Below are 19,282 nucleotides of genomic sequence, written 5' to 3'. Positions count from 1 at the left end.
GATGACGGATAGGGTGAGTAGAGATGGAAGTCAAGCAGTGCTTGCCTCTATGATGCTGGGCGAAGGACTGTAGCTGAGACTGCTGACTTTAAATGTAAGTACGATTTGCTGTCTCAGAAAGAAAAAAAACCCGACAAGTTTGTCGGTGCAGAGATACAATGCAGTGATGAGCGGAGATGGAGATTGGTCATAGACGGGAAGCACTTGATGGAATGATTCTACAGGGAAGCAGAGGGGATCCGCAAGTTTGTGACAATCTGCCAATCAAAGAGTGAATTGGACTTGGCCTATCACGGCTTGCGGGCACTCCACTTGCCGTGGAGACCCTCTATCAGCTTCAGCTGATCACGTGGCCGACTATCAGAGGCTCATCTCAGACAGAAGCATTGTTTCCATTAGTTCCGGAAACTTTCACATGATCGCGGAGGACAAAGGCCGCTCTCTCCTTGAGGGTGAAGTCTGGAAACAATATGTGATTCCGATTCGGAATGACACCGCGAAGCGAGAGTTGTTACTGTTTAGCAAATGTTCTTCATAGACAACAATAGAAAGAGATCATTGACTGTTCATAGGGAAAGACAATAGAGGTAATAAAGATACTAGCAGCTATACGTACTGGAAGCCCTTGTAAACATTACTTGGGCTGCTAATTCTAGCGACGTCACTTTGCGGTGCCCCGGATTCGATACGGGAGCGCTTGTTCCCACCACCTCGGGCGGCCCTCCTCCCCCGCTGAAAGCCGAAGAGGACCGTGATTACGATACCCGAGGTCGTCTCGTTGTATATATCCGTGCTACAATACAATTGATCTCTACCTCTTTCTTCAGACGTCTTCTTCCTTTTATTTATTCCGTTCTGCTTTTGTCTTGTTACATCTTGATACCCCACAATCTCCCTCGATATGACTGTGACACAACTTAGATCCGCTGGCCGGCTGGCCCAGCTTGCTGGACATGTGAATGGCGCACGACAGTTCTCTACGAGGCCAGCTCTGCGCAAGGAACTTCAAGACGCCTATATTCTGAGCGCTGCCCGAACCCCTACCGCAAAGGTATGAAATCGCCTGGATAGCGAGCTTTGTGGCATCTTATTAACATTACCACCAGTTCAATGGCTCTTTCCTATCAGTATCAGCTCCCAAGCTTGGCGCTGTTGCGATCAAGGCCGCCCTAGAAAAGTCAAAGGTCCCCGTCGAGAAGATCACCGATGTGTATATGGGCAACGTCCTTCAGGGCTCTGTCGGTCAAGCGCCTGCCCGACAGGCTGTCATCTTCGCTGGTCTACCCAAGGAGATCGAGGCAACAACGATTAACAAGGTCTGCGCATCTGGACTAAAGGCCGTTACTTTGGCTGCCCAGAACATCCAAATGGGTCTCTCCGAGGCTCAGATCGCCGGTGGAATGGAGAACATGTCCCAAGTCCCATACTATGTGTCACGCGCCAGCGGTCTTCCTGCCTTTGGCCACGTCAAGATGGAGGATGGTCTTATTAAGGATGGTTTGACCGACGTCTACGACCAATTCCACATGGGCAACTGCGCCGAGAACACAGTTAAGAACCACAACATTACCCGAGAGCAGCAAGATGAGTACGCCATTCAGTCATACCGCAACGCACAAAAAGCCTGGGAGGACAAGGCATTTGCCGACGAGATTGCGCCTGTCACTGTCAAGTCACGCAAGGGAGAGACTGTTATCGACACCGACGAGGGCTTCAAGGATGTCAAGTTCGACAAGATCCCCTCGCTTAAGCCCGCTTTCGTTCGCGATGGAAGCGGCACGGTCACAGCCGCCAACTCCTCAACTCTTAACGACGGTGCCAGTGCTCTTGTCCTAGGAAGCAAGGCCATTGCCCAGCAGTACGGTTCAGGCTCCCGAGTCTTGGCCAAGATCTGCGGTTACGCTGATGCTGCTACCGCACCCATTGACTTCCCTGTCGCTCCCGCCAAGGCTGTCCCCATCGCCCTCGAGCGTGCTGGCATTACCAAGGACCAGGTTGCTATTTGGGAGTTCAACGAGGCTTTTGCCAGCGTTATCTTGGCCAACTCCAAGATTCTGGGTCTTGAGGGTGCCAAGGTCAACCCTCTGGGAGGTGCCATCTCACTAGGTCATGCTCTGGGTAGCTCTGGCTCGCGAATCCTTACTACCCTTCTTCACCAGCTTAAGCCTGGTGAGTATGGTGTTGCTGCTATTTGCAACGGTGGTGGCGCTGCGACTGCCCTTGTTGTGCAGCGTGTTGAGTCCGTATAAATGTGTGGGATATTAGACAAGTAATACTATTTATGATACTATAGTATAACAAAAACAATCAAAAATTGGATAACCAAGAATGAACTCGCGCTATCAAGTAGAATTACATGTAATTGTTCACATTGTTGGAGTTGAGTGGGATGAGTATCAATCAATGGTGCAGGGTAAGATACTTCGAATTGTGATGTTTATGCCAACACTACCATCAACATCTTGTTGAATTATCCTTGAGTTGAAGCAATTCTTAAGAATTGTGGTTCTTCTTTGTTTCCATGACCATGCTTATGACGAATCTATATGTTGAGATTTGTATCAACATTACCGGCCGTATGTTTAGTAGGTGGCTGCCAATTGTCGCTCTATTGTTCCTTCAGATGGGACAGTGGAGCCGGCATGTTTTCCAGCCCAGACTCACCTGAATTGACTTTACATCCAAACCACCATCATCCTTACTACATCCCAACCCTTCACAATGCCTCTGGTTCTCGACTTCCTCACTCAAATCCGTAGTTTCATCCGCTCCCAGAATGGCGACGAGCTCCGCGCTTGGCTCCAGGTAGAGCCCAACTCACCACAACAATACCACAACCTCGCCGCTGAGCTGCGCTCTCAATTCCGCCAGCAGGGCCTCGACAACATCATCGAAAAGTCACTGCCGCAGGATGATGACGTGCCCGAGGGTCAAGCGACCGTCTGGCCGGGCTTTGTCGCCTTTATGAAAGATTACATGGCTTTCTGGCGCGACGTGAACTATGACGATTTGCTCGGCGCGCATCAGTTGCTTAGTGGCCTTGTTAAGTATGGATGAAATAAATCGAATATCGGATCAAGAATTATCATCGCTGATACTTCGGAACTATAGCTCATGTTCGACTGCTTTTGCTCATCCTACATATGGAGCCATGCTTCTCAAGACAAGCATGTCTTTGTCAGAGACTCTCGCTCGTCTCACCATGTCTCTCAGCAGACAGCCTGAGCTGGCGCGTCGACTACGTGCAGTCGACGAAGACAAGACCATCGCAGAATCATCAGCAGAAATCATCCAAAAGATTTTTACCACTTGCCTGACAGACCGGTCCAGCGGTCGCTATGATCGACCCGAAGGCAAGAAAATCGGCGTCTACATGTTTGCCAACCTTGTACTCAAGCTCTTGTTCGCAGTATGTTACAGCCCTTACCTATCATACAAGATGAAGCTAACAAGATAACAGTGTCGGAGAACACACCTCGCAAAGATGATATTTGTCAACATAAACACCATCTCTCCGCCTTTGTCGCTTTACCCAGCTGGTCAGCGCGTCACATTTCTGTATTATCTAGGCCGCTTCAACTTCTCCAACAACCACTACCTGCGCGCCGCGCTGTGTCTTGAACAGGCATATCTCCAGACTCCCTCACAATTGGTTTCTCACCGAACCAATATCCTCACATACTTGATCCCATGCAACATTCTGCTGGGTCGTTTCCCATCCCAGTTGCTGCTCCAGCGTCAGGAATGCAAGGATTTAGGGCCCGTCTTCTTCCCTATCTGCCAGGCTATCAGATCCGGCAACTTTATCCAGTTCCAACACCATCTGGCACAACACGAGACATGGCTCTTCGAAAAGGGTCTCCTTTTGACACTCAGTAGCCGCCTCCGACCACTGCTTTGGCGGTCATTGAGTAGGAAAACGTTCCTTCTTACGTATATTCCTCCCACCGATGCATCATCTCGCAAAGCTGCCACGCTGGACCTCACAGACCTGCACACAACCTCCACCTACTTTCAACGTCGCCTCGAAGGGTGGGTACCGGCAGGGCCCAACGGCCACAATCGATCTCAGAACGTCAACCCCCTCCTGATGAAAGCTCTTGGGAACAATGCGCAGAACCCTGAAGGCGACTCTACGCTAGCCCCACCACCTGGCGGCCCCAAGTCCCTCCGCCCCAACGAGGGTATGGTATGGGGCAACGCCGAGGTCACATCCGAAGACGTGGAGATGACGGTTGCAACGCTCGTGCAGCAGGGCTTGATGCACGGGTTCATTGCTCACGGATCAGGACGCTTCGCTATTATCGGCGCCAAGGCCAAGGGCAGCCCTGTGCTCGCTGGCTGGCCCAATGTGTGGCAAACAGTTCGCGACAGGAGATATGATGAGGATTTCGATCCTGATGAGGTACCTGGTTGGGTCAAGTAGGAATGTGTCTGAAAGGCAACCTGAGTTGGGTACTTATTAGAGCCTGGGTCATTTTGATGGCGTTTGTATGATATATTTCCCCTGTATGATACCCGATGGAAGGTAAACGTGGCAATTTGGACTGCATTGAGAGAAGCACATTTCATTCAGGAAATCAAACAATGACTAGACACATCTTTTTTATTTTAATAACTACATATGATATCGTAAACCGCACAATTAAATGTCTAGACAAAATTATTTTTATAGTTATATAGGTCGAGATGACCAGAGCATCATCCCATTAGCTAGCCTTCCCCGTGTATTCTCCCCTTAACCACCCGACATACTCTAAAGCTCCAAACAAAACTCTCTGTTCATAGTGTGCATACATCGTTAATAAACTAAAAGAAAATCCATCGCTTGTTCCTCAAAATGTCCAATGTCTCCAATAATTGCAAAAAGGGTATATCGACCGTGAAAAGAAGCGTTGAACTATATAATGCCCGCGAGCAACAAGAGCCAAGACTCTTGACGAATATTAATACCCGGGGCGGGTATCGTCAACCAACTGACACAACAGCCATATGACTGGTGAGTAGTAAAGTTGAAAGGGGACAATAGACACTATCGCCGATAAGTAGATGGCTTGATAATATATGTAATGTATCAATAATAAAGGAATGTATGTGGTAAATAGAATTTGTGAAGTGAAAACCAACTACGGTGACGCAGTGGTGAATGGTCGTTAAAGGAGACATGAATTAGAAGAAACAGGCGGCAGCAATGAAAGCAACGACGAGGCCGGCGAGAGCAGCATTGCCCTGGTCACGACCAGCTCCACTGTCCTTGGTCTCGGTGGGAGCAGCTCCAGAGCCTGCCTCGGTAGCGGCAGCAGTCTCCTCGGTTTCAGAGCTGGTGTAAGTGGTGGTTCCGTTCTCACGGAAGATACCAGGCTTGACAGTAGGGTAAACCTTCCTGGAGTAGGTGGTCGATGTGGCCTTCTGTGCCTTGGTCTTAGTCTTAGAGGTAGTAGCGGAGGTAAAGCTGGTTGAAGTAGGCTCCTCAGAGGAAGTCTCGGCAACAGAGGTCGACAGCTCCTCAGTAGTGGTCTCCACAGGTGTAGAAGTTGTCTCAGCGGCGCTGGTGGTTGTAGGCTGGGCAGAGGTAGTAGGAGCAGCAGAAGTGGTAGGCTCCGCGGTGGTTGAAGGCTCCTCAGTGGTGCTGACCTCGGCCTCCTCAGAAGTGGTTGGCTCGGCCTCAGCAGTGCTGGAGGGCTCGGCTTCGGCGGTGGAAGACTCAGAGTCCTCCTCATCATCATCATCGCCAGATCCAGAACTACCACCACTGGTAGAGAAAGCAACAATCTGGGCAGTTGAACCCTTCTGCACGGTAACGACGCAGAAGGCTGAGCCACCAGCGCCCTTGGCAGAAAGAGCGCTGCCAACGTTGCCCTGGCCCTTGGTAGGATCGATCTTGCAAGGGAGACCGGTGCAGCCACCGTCAGGGCACTGGATCTCAACACCAAACTCGGGGAGCGTGCTCTTCAAGGCAGAGTCCTCCCAGATAGGGTTCCAACCAATCTTGACAAAAGTCTGACCGTTGGACTCGGTGTTGGCACCGGCAACGTAAGGGCTCCAATTACCAACGGGCTTGTCTTCAGTACCCCAGACACAACCCTCCTCGCCTGTGCCAGGGGGGTTGATGTAAAAGCTAGTCGATGGTTAGAGATCTTCAATGATCAACAATAATTAAAACACTTACTGAGCAGCGGTGGAGCACCAGTAGGAAGATCCGGGAACGGCCAGAGTTGCGCTAGAAGAAACAACAGTAGGGATAAGCATGGCCTCGTTACCAGGCAGGACAGTCTGGCACCAAGACATTGTAGAACCACACTTGTTGACAGCCTCGACAGAGCCAGTGCCAGAAACACAGTTAGGCTTGCCGTCAAAGGGCTGCTCGATTTCACCATCCTCGTTACAGAAGAGACCTCCGTCCTGGGAAGTGTTAGCTGGAATTTCCCGACTTGATAATCCATGTGTCGCAGGCGTACCATAGAAGAGGGATACTCGTAGGTGGATTTCGGATCCCATTGGTTCATAACCATACCGGGCTTACAGGCGAAGGGACAGTAGCTTCCGGGCTTGCACTCTTGATCGGGGCTCAGGGCCCAACCGGCATTCTTCGCATCAGGAGTAACAGCGACCATGTTGGGGTCATCGGTAGGAAACTGGCATTGTCCTCCTCGCTTTTGGAGAGGGCGAGACTCGAGAACAGAATGTTGACCATGGTGATGGCCGTGCGACTTGCCAGCGACGATGGATGGCGCAGATAGGGCACCCACAAGGGCAGCCGAAAGGTTGATGAGTCTCATTGCGATTGTCGTCGATCAAAGATAGTCGGTTCGTTTCGATAAGTCCCAGAACGTATGTTGGTGAATATATGCACGAATACCTCCAATCCTTTTATTTAACTTGTCAAAAAACACGACATGAATCCTGGCGAACTGGGGTAAAAGAGTGTAATTGTCGTCGAGCGACAGAACGAGTGATGAAGCTGACGAAGAAGGTCAACAAGTTTGTGGGCCAGCAACAGAACGTTTTAACAAAAAGGAAGGAAACAAAAGAGTGAGTGACAGGCAAGGAAGCAAGGACATGAGTATTAAGAGATCGACAGTGGGCGAGATGGAAATGGATCCCCAGGAAATGAGCAATGGTCAGAAGCGCGGACAGCGGCGCATTCACCCACACGACCAGGAGATTGAACGACAAGCGAGGGCCTCGTCTGTGGGCTCGTGGACAGACCCCATGCTGAGCCATGGCCTCTCCGTACCTGCATGAACTTGAGAGTCCCTGTCATAATGTGGAGGTTCTCCTGTGGCAGGGGTTCGAGTAATGAAACTGTTCCCAATCAGACCAGGTCTTTGCTTGACCCCTAGCTCCGATCTGGCCAATCCTGTTGAGAGCTGTGCCTTGGTCAAGTCGTTGGCTCAGGGGATAATGCTCGGAGCAGATTAGAGTCTATCGCATCATGTCAAAACGAGCTTAATTCTGCAGTCGCCGATACAAAAAAGGTTGACACTTCGGCGACAAGACAAGCATGCTCGGAACAGAGGCCCGGATGAGGCAAGAGAATATTGTTCCATGAATGTTTTGTTGCAGTAGAAAAGGCTCTTATGATGTCGTCTATTCAAACTTGTCTCGGTTGTTGTTTTGGGTTGCTGTTCTGGATCTCTTCCTGTCTTGTCTAGGTTGTCTTGATCCTGTTTTTCTTAAGAGATGGCGTCCTTGTTCTATTGTGCTCTCAACTTCCACCATGGTTCTACTCCTGGACGTTTTATCCGGTGGCTTGAGGCGAGAGTTCACATTGGCTTGTTGGCCATTCTAGCGCCCCTGACAGTTGTTTTTCCCGCATGCCAGTATTAAATTGTTCCTGGGCCAATGTGTCTTTGGTTAGCGTTGCAACGGCTTCAGAGACGGCTCCTGTTAGGAAAGGAGCCACAACTGATTGTCCGCGCAAACGCAAGCAGGCTGAACGGGACGCTTGCTGCACCGCTAACGATTGGCTATCGAGACGCGCTTGGCAGGTGATGTTAATCATAAAGTCTGAGGGGACGAGTCAGCCTTTCTCTTTCGAATGAGAATAAGATTGATGGAAAGGCTCACCTACTATTGAGGGGGGACATTAATCTTAGGTAAGTTAGTGTTTGTTAGTTTGTATTTTGGAAGATCGACGCCATGCTTCCCTGGTTTAGCGTGTCTCCATAGTGGAAGTTGAAGTGGAATAGGGACTTGCTGAGGTGTTGAGTGAGCTGAGAAAGGCGACCGGGAGTTGTGATGAGGTGATAGAAAGCGTGACCTTGTAGCACCTGCCTCTTGAGTCTCGACCTGCGATGCTCCTTCCTTCCTTCCTTCCTTCTTTGAGAGAGCTGTTTATTAGTGAATATTACTTGCATTACACATATATCACCTTGAATATCTCCTATCTAGTAGGTAGGTATTACATATAAATATGATTCTTTTTTAATAGCTATTTTCAATCTATGATCATCCAGTCGGATAGCATTCTGATGCAAATAAACAAGCATTGTTATCTGAGGATCCAAATATCGCTTAAAATTCAACCTTGCAACCGCTTTCTGTGGTCCGCAACAAGTACGGAGTGCAGTAGTGAACAATCCACTATCAACGCGATCAAAGTCAAGCGAGATTCAAAGGTTGTATTCCGGTTGTCGGACTTGATCTGTTCTGGGATCAGAATCACCTGTAACTTGACTATCAATAAATCCCCCATATTGGTTTGTTGTTATCGCCTATTCTTGTGGAATACAGTCCGCAGGGGTATCAAATGTGCATTTCCACTTTTTTTTTATAACTGCATTTAAATTTTACTTTTTTAAATAGAAAATAGTAAGAAAAAGTTAAATAAATTACTACTGTTAAATAAGTATATTTAAAAGAGAAGAAGAATATAATATTTTTATTTTTATTAAAGATAATATGGGTTAAAATCTATTGAAATCGATTTCTATAGTGGCGATGTACTCGATGCACATTTGATACCCCTGCGGGCTGTAAATAGGTTTTCTATAGAAGGATCTACTGGCGAGTGATTTCTCTTAAGTTAAAAAAAGAAGACATGATCATATCAGTATTACCCCAGAAGATCAGCATCACCAATATAGAAGGATGTTGATTAAACAGAGTATTCGGACTAGTTTATCAATGTCCTTACAGGGTCCTCTGCTATTCCCGCGACAGAGTCCACTGACAAAGAATTGTTTCTCCAGGGTAATATATCGAGTGGGAACGGAAAGAGTTCAGATCATATACTGGCAAAAGTGGATAGACCAATTCCAATTTCAATAAACATTTGAAGCCATGTTTCAAACCCAAACAAAGTTATTGCGTCCCGAGCGGGAGTGGCGTAATAACCTGAGCTCACTGCACGAAACAGTGTGGAGGGAGACTTTTAAGCCACTGATTTCAGAGTTGAAGTTTATTTCTCATTATGTCTTTATTTTTTACGGATATGCTTAACCTATGGACCTGAACAATTTGCAGTAATAGCCCCCATCCAATATGAGACACCATCAGCAAGGAGGACCAACTGCAAGGGAGAACCAAAAAGTAAGAAGTCTATTGAAGCATGAAATATTCCTCCCTCGATGTTCCAAATATAAACAAATCCTCTCCGTATTAATGCTTGGATTACATAAATGGTCTGGCTTGGTTCAGTCAACGTGGCTTATGACAACAGTAAACATTGAAACATGGATGGCGGCTGATTCCTTTTTGTTTTGTTTCCTGGAAATATCCGACCAACAGAAACAAAACTGTCTTCTCATTCGACAGTCTTGACCGGCTTATTCAACATCCGTAAAAACGCAGGATTTGTTGGTGCTGACATGGTCGGGGACTTGGCTTTTTGACTCGCAGCAGCGCTTACAGACGATATTTTTGGTTTGCTGCGGTCAACTGGCTCCCAGCCTGTTGGGTCCCGTCTTTCCACTGCACTGCACAGCCCTCTAAATCTTGAAATAGCGGCAAATGACCAATGGCAGTCACTCGCTCAGCACCAAGACCACAGCAACTTCAAGGATGTGGCTGGTACTACTTGGCCTACATGATGAACTGGCAGCGGATGTCAATGTTTCCGTAGGTATCGCACAGCAGAGCTGCTTGTGTATCCTATTTTGAGTTTGCAGAGCCTTGTGAGAATCTGTTCCTGTCAGACAGCTTAGCTTAGCTGCATCTTGTGCCTGTCTATCATGTGGAACATTCGGGATCAAGACTTGTATAAGAAGATGGTGTTGTCCTGTCAAGTTGAGAAATATCATTCAATATCATCATCACACTCTCAAGCATCACAACATCATCACTCATCTTTACAGTCTCAGTCTCTTGACCACTTACATCACATTCACCTTACAAACAACCACAACCAAAAACAATGCAGTTCACCACTACCGCCATCTCCGCCATCTTGGCCTTTACCTCTTTCACAGAGGCTGCTCCTCGCAACCCTCGATCTTACGCCGAGGCCCCCAGTCTGACTGCCCAGCTTCGACTTGCTGATACGTAAGTGACTCTCAACAACAACTTCTCACGATGAGTCTTGACTAACACTTACACCAGCGCCGCTGATTTCTTTACCCTTCTTCCCGACGACAAGGACTTCGTCTTTGACTTCAACAAGAAGCAAGAAAACCCTGGAAAGGGCGGCGAGCTTATCGCTGCCAACCGCAAGACCTTTCCCGCTCTCGTCGGCACTGGCTCTGGCATGGCCTTTGGCAGAATTGATGGTAAGTTCGACTTCTACACATCTACTTTACATAACAACTCTAACATATTCTCTTCAGCCTGTGGCATGAACACTCTCCACGTCCACCCTCGCTCCGCCGAACTCCAGATCGTCACCTCAGGCCGTCTCATGACTGAGATGGCCCCCGAGAACGGCGTCATGGACAAGGATGGCAAGCGCCGAGTTATCCGCACCGAGCTCAAGGCTAACATGATGACTCCCTTCTACCAGGGCTCTGTCCACACCCAGTATAACCCCGACTGCGAGCCTGCCACTTTCGTCGCCTCCTTTGCCGCTGAGGATTTCGGCACTGGTCAAATTGCTGATGAGGTCGTTGCTCTGAGCGATGATGTTATCGCTGCTACCTTTGGTCAGAGCATTGCTGGTGAGGACATCGACAAGGTCCGCGCTGCTATTCCTAAGAGCATTGCTCTGGGTGTTGATGAGTGCCTCAAGAAGTGCAACATTCAAAAGCGATCTGTCTAAGATGACTGTCTATTTCTTTTCATTATTTTGATCTTTTGCATATGGCGAGCGTTTTGATGATGATGACTTCCCCTCGTTTTGGCGTTTATTATACATAGACACGAGTTTTCAGATGGGAATACCCTTTTCTATAAGACACTTGGTTATTGATAGGATCTAGCATGTTTGTTTCTGTTGTATATAGGATATAGTACATAAGTCAGTTACGGGTTTTATTTTTTCACTTATTCATGATCGTGTTCTACTTTGTGCTGTGACAATTCCTCAATGATTGGCATACATACAATCTCCCCAATTTTTTGAAACCAGCGCAATATTCCAGCTTAATCACACTTATCGCACTCTAACAGATTATGATCCGATACATAATATACATAAATCTTTCATCTTTCATTCTATCTTACAATCATACACATCTTCCAAGTCCCCTCCCTACAAGCTCTTCTCACGATGTCCAACAACCTTGGCAAAAGAGTCAAAGAACATGGTCATCGAGTGCCGACCTGCAGTCTTGCTTCTCAAATGGTTATCATAATCCAACATCTCCTTGTACGGAACCTTGGCAATAATCTCTATCACACGAGCCGTAGACTTCTTACCACGCAGTGAGGTGATAGAGTCGTACGGATCAGGAGGAGTATAGATCTTGGACACATCAATGTGGTCTTCACCTGTAGACTCGGCAGATCTATCATTGACCTCCAGCACTTGACCACTGGCACCAGCTGTGACGTCGTGCTGCACCGCACCGGCTACAACCTCCGGACAGGTAATGTTGACAAGCATGATGGGCTCCAGAACGCCAATCTGCTCCTTCTCGAAAGCATCGCGCAGAGAAGCCTGCACTGCCGACCTGGAGGCACTGCTGAAATGCCCACCGGTGGGAGTTTCGCAGGCTCCAGGTTCCGTGTCTAGTGTGATGGTTACATTGCACCCGTGAACGGGAGCTGCACGACGAGGACCCCTCGCGAGACCTGCAATAGCGCCGTTGAGGAGCTGCGCCCTCGCTTCCTTCGGGTCAAAGTTCAGAGTGGCAGCGCCTTCTGCCAAAGGAATCACGACGTGGTATATGTTCCCGTCGCGTTCAACGCTAGACTCCAGTAATGATTCTCGGTGGTGTTCCTCAAGCGGTTCCAGAGTAACGGTACACGACACTTTGCCGGGCTTGCTCGCGACGGGACGGTCAAAGATGACGTGCTGAGGCTGCGTAGGCTCTGTGACGCATTCCTTGTAATCGACTTCAATAGGACCAAAGTCGGCATCGATCTTGTACTTTTGCTTCATGTTGTAAAGTGAAACGTCAAGATGCAGCTTGCCCATACCTTGGATGGTGAACTGCTCAGTCTTTGGGTCACGACTGTATCGCAGACTGGGATCTTCTCTTGTGGTATTCTCCAGCGCGATCTGGAGTTGCTGGGCGGCAACGTTGCCGTAGGGGTCGACCTGCAAGAAGGCTACTGGTGGTGGAATCTCCGGCGGCCGAATCTTGACATGGCGGAAAGATTCAGGGATGGGCTTGTTTCCATTCATCGTGATGAGTGTGTCACCAGTTCGAGCTTTCTTCAGGCCTCTCAAAGCTCCGATCTGACCGACCCCTAATGTTTGAATATCTTGTGTTTGGTTCGCAGAGATTTGAAGAATTCCCATAGGCTTTTCATTTGCTAAAATGTTGGTGTTGAAACTTGCTGCGTTTCTGGTAAGAGTGCCGTGGTAAACTCGCACAAAACTGATTACACCCTCCTTGGGATGGTTAAAGACCTTGAAGACTGAAGCGATCGAAGAGACTTGTCCTCTAGCGGACTTGGGACTGTTATCGAGCACTTCGATCAAGCGTTGTTTTGTTGAACCAACGCGAACCTCTGCAGATGGGCGCTCATCCGGACTTGGTAGATAATCTGTGATGGCATCCATCAATGGCTCAACGCCGATGTGACGGAAACTGGAACCTGCAAAGACAGGAATGACACGGCCATCGCCTTCTCGGATGACTCTTCGGATAGCCTGCTTGATTATAGCCGCATCGATGTTTTCATTCTCGGCGAGAAATTCATCCATGATAGCATCGTCGAAATCTGCAAGGCCTTCAACCAAAGCCTGTCGTGCAGTCTCAATCTCAGGAAGAAGATCCTTGTTGGAACTTGAAAGCTTCTCTTTCAGCTGTGCGGTATTGTAGACGGTTTTCTCACGCTCAGACTTCCATCGATATCCCACTCGGTTGACGATATCAACTACACCAACAAAGTCCTCCTTCTCCCACCAAGGAATTTGGCAGACAAGTGGCCAGCCTTTGAGACGCGTTCCGATCTCGAGAACAGCCTTTTTGAAAGAGGCGCCCTCTCGATCAAGCTTGTTGCAATACACAATACGTGGCACTCTAAACTCGTGGGCAGATCCCCATACTCGTTCTGTGTGGGCTTCAACGCCCTTAACTGAATCGATGATGCAAACTGCGCCATCGAGAATGGGCAGACAGCGATCGACCTCGAAACGAAAGTCTTGATGACCAGGTGTATCGATGAGATTGATCGTCTTTGCGTGTTCACCAGGAGCAAGTGATTGGTGAAGAGGCCAGTTGAATGTGATGGCTGCTGATTGAATGGTGATGCCTCGTTCTCTCTCCAAGTCGAGAAAGTCTGTTACCGTATTTCCAGAGTCGACATCTGAATTGTTATCAGTATTTACTCTTAGTAAGTTCCAGTCATATGTCTATTTACCTCCGACTCGTTGCGTGACACCACTATAATAGAGCATTCGCTCAGTGGTTGTTGTTTTGCCCTTGTAAGATGTGAGACTTATTGAAATAATTGAAGTCCAATATGGTCCAACTTACAGCATCAACATGAGCAATGATGCCAATATTTCGTATGTTCTGTAGCTGAGTATCATGATGCGCCTGATGCATAGCTCGACGAGATAGATTCACGAGCTCTTTATTACGCCATTGACGAGCAAGACAGCGGCCCGAGCCTTTGATGGCCGGGCCGCTCCTTAGTAGCGATAGAATAATCATTCCGGACTCGGAAATAGACCAAGACTCGAATTAGGCATCTCAAGGCCCTTGTTCACTTTTAACTGCTCGATGGGTTGATTTTGAGCTTTCTCTGCTGTTTTTGGATCCTTGATCATGATTCGTCAAGGCATGATTCTCGTGCTCCGCAACCAACTCCTGATCTCGCACCATCGTCATTGGTCAAGCTAGGCCAAGCCCCCCGTATGTGGCTGTGACCGACCTAACCTGAAGCGAAGCTTTAGACAGGGACTAGGGGCAGGTTCTTGATTCTGGGGGGCTCACTTCACCTAAAACTACAGCCTACAGTAGCTATCTCTGGGGGGTTTACCTACGTAATCTTGTCTCTGCTTTTCCAACTCCATTCGTGGCCACGCAAACCTCACATCCATCACAATCCGTCTGCCTTCAACGCGATCTTCCTCTTAAGCTGCTGCCTAGCTTTATCTCTATTCTACTTTAAAACTCGATCGACCTCGAATCATCACCGGCGCAAACCTCAGCAGCAACACCCTTCTCCCCTAAGACATCATGAACATGGAGCCCTCCGACATCTTGTGAGTTGCAGGCATTGCAGCAGTCTTTGTACGGAATTGCATCGTCGCTAACCATCGCATCAACGTGTAGTCGCATTGTCAACTTGGCAGTTGGTGTCATCGTCATCCTCGGTGGTATCGTCTCCATCTTCTCTTTCAGCCTGTACGTACACGTTAATTTCATGCTCGAAGCTGATCGCTTTCAATTCGCATTCGAATCTGGCGCCGCGCCGTAATACAGTAGCACGGGTACTAATGCCTCTTCTACAGTCAGCCCATCATCCTGGGTGCTTACATGATCGTCTTTGGTCTTGTTACTGGGCTTCTTGGTACGTCGCGACAGACCGGATCCCCGCAGGTCAATGCTAACAGGTCGCAGAGTTCCAAATCCCCCCTCAAGTTTCTCGACATGCGTCGTTCATGTTCTCCTTCATCGGCCGTGGTGTTTGTAAGTTAATGCCTGGCAACAGTGATTCTCGAATTACAACTAATTCACTCCTAGTCTACATCTTCCTCGGCTCTCTGATGGTCAGCGACAGTGTTCTCAGCAAGATCGCCGGTAGCATTGTGGGCATCACCGGTATTGCCTACGTCGCTCTCGAGTTCGTTCCCTCCATCGAGCCCCCTGCCAACATGCGCGAGGCCGAAGACGCTGGCTGGGGTGCCGAGCAGGTCTAGAAAGCCGATCAGCCAGTACTGTCTCGCACGATCGACTCTCCAGACATGAGTGCATAGCACTTTCGCGACGATCATTCGAACACCATACGAATGGTAGCGTGAATGCGCAAACACGCGGTGAACCTGAAACGTAGAGGATAAGACTACATGAAGTCTAGTTTTGAAAGAGTTGGGGAGGAAGAAACTGTGTATTATAGGATTCGCAGGTAGGAAGGAGTTGAAGATGCGACTCACTGAACGAAATTATAAACGAGGTTCAAATGCTAGTAGTTTGAGGATGTTGAAAACATGAACGCGCCGAGCGATCAGAGTTGAAAATTTGCTGGGATCGAATATTGTATTGTCTAGTATACCATATGCTCCCTAACATGCCATGATATTCAAACGCCATTATTTTACTATCAAACCAACATTGCTCTTATGTCCTTGGACTCCTCAAGAAGCTAACTACACCACTGCAATATCCAACAAGACCGTCCAATCGGGTGCACTCCTTCTCTTGATACGTCTTCCACTCGCTCAATGCCTCCAGTAGATCCTGGTTCTCCATGACCAGATCAAAGTGAAGTCTGAGGAACACAGTCATCCAGGCCTGGGTCAGCTCATAGTCTCGGCGAGTCTTGAGACGGGCTGTCAAAGCGCGGATGAAATGCAGCAGCTCGTTAGGAACATCGTCGCCATCACCAATAGAGAGCGAGCGGAGTTCCAGGTCTGCGCTTGAAGGGGAGAGAGACTTGAGGTGCTCGATGAATTCATCGTCTGTAAAAAGTCAGTTTTGTGCAAATGTTAGTGTAAAAGGGATGTGCTCACAGTTTCCAGTCTCGGCTCCAACACGAAGCTTGGAACTAAGGGCCTGCTCAAAACGAGCCTGCTCAAGCTTCGTGACACGAGATGTGTTTTCAATATCTCCCTTCTGCTCCTTATTCGCCATGAGGGTATCTTTGCCTGTTGTTGAAGGTAGGAAGAATGGAGCTTTCTCAGGAGCCTTGGGGGCTTCCTTGGGCTTGTTTCGCTCCTTGATAAGATCCAGGTGTAGCAGTGTTTGCCAGCGGCTCTTGGGGACCAGAGACAAGGTTGTAAGATCAGCGCTGAGCTGCTCGATTGTAGGAGCCACCACGGTATCCTCATCCTCGGCCTGCTCGCCTTCAAATGCACCCTCCAGCATGCCATTGCTGTTCTCGCCAGAGACTGTGGGGGCGGAGACGTGGCCGATCTCCTTTTCGGAGATCTGTCTCGTGGGAACATGCTTGAACAGAGCCTTGTTGGTCCAGAGCGTCACGCCCAACTCGTTCTCGATTGTCGCAGCGAGATAGTCACCGGTAACGGACATTGCAATGGCTTTGCAAGGCTTCTCAAGTCGGATAGCATCGATCATGTGACTTGTAGGAAGGTCCCAGACACGAATAACACAATCTTGAGAGGCTGCGATGATCCATCGTCCGTCGCTAGAGAAGCAAAAGTCGTTGATGGCACCCTGAGGACCCCAGAACTCTCGAATAGTTCTCTTGGTCTCCATATCCACTACGCGAATCGACAGGTCATCGCATGAAAAGGCAAGGAGGTTGCTCGCGGGGTGGTATCTGCATCCTGTGGGGAATGTCATAGGTGCCCAGTCGATTTGCTCCAACAAGTTACCTGTCAAGAAATCCCAGAACTTGATCTTGCCATCTAAAGAGCAGGACACCACTGTCTTGTTCATCGAATCAACAACGAGACCGGTGATTCGCTTGGTATGCTTTCCGGTGCCGATGGGGAACTGGCGGGTAGACTCCATGTGTAGTTGCACGACATCGTCCGCCTGTCGTAGCTGTTGCATCTTGAGCTGACGGGCTTGGGCTGGGGTGAGTCTTGAAGGAAATCGTTGGCGATGGTTTCCAGACTGGAGGTTGTACATATCGATACCACCAGACTCGGCACCAACAAGAGCAAAGGTACCACAAGGACTGATAGCAACAGTCGAGACGTTGGTGTCATCTCCAGTAGGGAAAGCCCATCGACCTGCTCTCTTGCGACCCCAGAACCATGTCCTGGCGTAGGAATCGTTCTTGTGAGCAGTCACCACACTCTCCCAGCCGGTCATACCGCTGACCTCTGCATTGTGCGCTCTCTTCTTTTGTGACTTTTGCCAAATAGGCTGGTTGCCGGGCATGGCACCCATGCCACCATCTCGGTTCAGTGAAGAAGCCATGCATGTGATTTCGGGGGCCTTAAGGTCTTCCAAAGTCGTTGTTGGTCCATGCGACAGGGCGTTGGTAGCCAAAATACCGATCTTTTTGGCCTTCTTGCGAATATTACCCTGACTCAACTCTGCACTCTGACCATCACGGCGCAAACTCCATCCCCAAAGACTTCGGTCTTGTCCACCACTAAGTAGCCACTTGTTACCAGCATCGGCACCCTCGAAATCGGTAGGAAGGAACTGAAGGCAGTTGACGGGGCCAGCATGTCCACTGCGGGAGTGAAGGATTCGGGGAATGGGGGAGAATGGGGTTTCGTCAAAGATCCAGGACTTGAGCGAGTTGTCGCGACCGCTGGTCAGGACCACAGGTTGACCGGGGAGGAACTCGACCTTGCTGATACCGCCACGGACAAGAGGCCCTTCGTAAGAGGGAGGGTTGTGGGCACTTCGCAAAACACCCATAACACGACCACCGCCGTTCAAATCCCAGAATGTGACATCGCCAGTGGCAGCTGTCGATGTAGCCATAACACCATCCTTGCGTCCATCGCTACCGGCTCCCATGCCATCGGTTCGGAAAGAGATCGATTTGACTTGCGCTTCCGAGCTGCCGGCCTCGATGCGAAGCGAGATCTTGTCAGTAAGAACATTTGTGATAATCAGAGTTCCCTCGGAATAGGCGATGGCCAACAGGGATAGAGCAGGACTGGGCTCCAAGCATGTTACAGAACCGCAATCGGGGCCAGGAGGCAGAATTGTGTAAATAAGCTTAGCGGTGCTGACATTCCAGATCTCAACCCAACCATCTTTGCGACCCACGAAAATCTTGTTGAGGAAAGTGGGCATAGACACAATACCGCCGGTGATTTCGTTGCCTCCGTTGCTGGCAGGCGTGGTGTGGATAGTTGTGTAGTGCTCCAGAGTGGCTGTCTTGAAAATTTCGATTCGTGTAAGAGCAGCGACGATAGTCCATGTTCCTAAAACCTGGATCTGCTGGATAGGCTCGTTGAGGTCGGAGGGCAGCACAAGCTCATTAACTTTCTTACCCCTCTGGAAGATCCAGACACCCTGAGGTTCGCCCTTGGTCGATCCTCCCCATGCTGCGAAAATCTGTTGCTTCCAGGCGAGAGTTGCAGTGATGTCGGCGGGGGTCTGCGGGCGAGTGATGAAAACGAGGTTCAATCCGCGACGAAGATCGTAGGTCTGAATAGATCGGCCAACAGAGGTCGAAATCTGGAAAGTGGTCTTGCCGAGAGGGATCGAGGTAAAAGGGACACTGGTAGGAGATACTAAACCGACAGTCTTGAACAACAGTTAGCTATGGCAACATGGCGAAGTTGCAGAGAAAAGACATACGCGGAAAGGCGCAAAAATTCGAGAAGACTCTGATGCGGACTTTGAAGCATTGGCTGGTGCGACAGTTTTCTGGCGCTTGACCACAGGGTGGTCTGCTTCATTATGAGGCATTGTGATTATATTAGACGCAGCTGGTGCGAGTAGCGACAAGAATAACTACACCAATGATGCCCGCTTGCGCTCTGCGATGGAGGCTTCTCTGCGTGAAGCTGGAGCCATCTCCAAAAATTTACAATTTTTGGCGGTGACGCCCGGCAGTATCCTTCGTATAGAGTTGACAAAAATATCTGAACCTGTTTCCTGACTAAGAACTCAATATTTTATCGACTAAT

General features: G+C 49.0%; 8 protein-coding genes across 8 annotated transcripts; 4 read left to right on the top strand and 4 right to left on the bottom strand.

Annotated features, from left to right (window-relative positions):
• Positions 1-845: 845 nt before the first annotated feature.
• FGSG_05087 (acetyl-CoA acetyltransferase) lies at positions 846-2,324 on the top strand. Its single transcript, XM_011325278.1, has 2 exons — positions 846-1,051; positions 1,107-2,324. The coding sequence occupies exons 1-2, from the start codon at positions 902-904 to the stop codon at positions 2,247-2,249; spliced, it is 1,293 nt and encodes a 430-aa protein (XP_011323580.1). The 5' UTR covers positions 846-901; the 3' UTR covers positions 2,250-2,324.
• Positions 2,325-2,721: 397 nt separating this feature from the next.
• On the top strand, positions 2,722-4,426 carry FGSG_05086 (uncharacterized protein; the record flags this gene model as incomplete). The annotated part of the gene is made up of 3 exons (XM_011325277.1): positions 2,722-3,047; positions 3,112-3,409; positions 3,461-4,426. 3 exons carry the CDS (start codon positions 2,722-2,724, stop codon positions 4,424-4,426), a joined length of 1,590 nt encoding a protein of 529 aa, XP_011323579.1.
• A 743-nt stretch (positions 4,427-5,169) lies between these two features.
• Positions 5,170-6,779, bottom strand: FGSG_05085 (uncharacterized protein; the record flags this gene model as incomplete). Its single annotated transcript, XM_011325276.1, has 3 exons — positions 5,170-6,118; positions 6,170-6,402; positions 6,459-6,779. The coding sequence occupies 3 exons, from the start codon at positions 6,777-6,779 to the stop codon at positions 5,170-5,172; spliced, it is 1,503 nt and encodes a 500-aa protein (XP_011323578.1).
• Positions 6,780-7,741: 962 nt separating this feature from the next.
• Positions 7,742-8,698, bottom strand: FGSG_12682 (uncharacterized protein; the record flags this gene model as incomplete). The annotated part of the gene is made up of 3 exons (XM_011325275.1): positions 7,742-7,970; positions 8,075-8,333; positions 8,530-8,698. 3 exons carry the CDS (start codon positions 8,696-8,698, stop codon positions 7,742-7,744), a joined length of 657 nt encoding a protein of 218 aa, XP_011323577.1.
• Positions 8,699-10,267: 1,569 nt separating this feature from the next.
• Positions 10,268-11,610, top strand: FGSG_05084 (uncharacterized protein). The gene is made up of 3 exons (XM_011325274.1): positions 10,268-10,485; positions 10,543-10,709; positions 10,767-11,610. The coding sequence occupies exons 1-3, from the start codon at positions 10,358-10,360 to the stop codon at positions 11,192-11,194; spliced, it is 723 nt and encodes a 240-aa protein (XP_011323576.1). The 5' UTR covers positions 10,268-10,357; the 3' UTR covers positions 11,195-11,610.
• Positions 11,611-11,626: 16 nt separating this feature from the next.
• Positions 11,627-14,080, bottom strand: FGSG_05083 (uncharacterized protein; the record flags this gene model as incomplete). Its single annotated transcript, XM_011325273.1, has 3 exons — positions 11,627-13,854; positions 13,909-13,985; positions 14,025-14,080. 3 exons carry the CDS (start codon positions 14,078-14,080, stop codon positions 11,627-11,629), a joined length of 2,361 nt encoding a protein of 786 aa, XP_011323575.1.
• A 395-nt stretch (positions 14,081-14,475) lies between these two features.
• On the top strand, positions 14,476-15,806 carry FGSG_05082 (uncharacterized protein). The gene is made up of 5 exons (XM_011325272.1): positions 14,476-14,758; positions 14,829-14,900; positions 15,008-15,066; positions 15,117-15,185; positions 15,240-15,806. The coding sequence occupies exons 1-5, from the start codon at positions 14,739-14,741 to the stop codon at positions 15,413-15,415; spliced, it is 396 nt and encodes a 131-aa protein (XP_011323574.1). The 5' UTR covers positions 14,476-14,738; the 3' UTR covers positions 15,416-15,806.
• FGSG_05081 (uncharacterized protein) lies at positions 15,741-19,061 on the bottom strand (the record flags this gene model as incomplete). The annotated part of the gene is made up of 3 exons (XM_011325271.1): positions 15,741-16,174; positions 16,226-18,896; positions 18,951-19,061. 3 exons carry the CDS (start codon positions 19,059-19,061, stop codon positions 15,834-15,836), a joined length of 3,123 nt encoding a protein of 1,040 aa, XP_011323573.1. The 3' UTR covers positions 15,741-15,833.
• Between the last annotated feature and the right edge of the window lie 221 nt (positions 19,062-19,282).

This window comes from Fusarium graminearum, chromosome 3 (assembly GCF_000240135.3).
Source record: "Fusarium graminearum PH-1 chromosome 3, whole genome shotgun sequence".
Taxonomy (NCBI): Eukaryota; Fungi; Ascomycota; class Sordariomycetes; order Hypocreales; family Nectriaceae; genus Fusarium; species Fusarium graminearum.
Note: the sequence above shows the minus strand (reverse complement) of the source record. Positions and strands in the feature narration are given on the sequence as shown.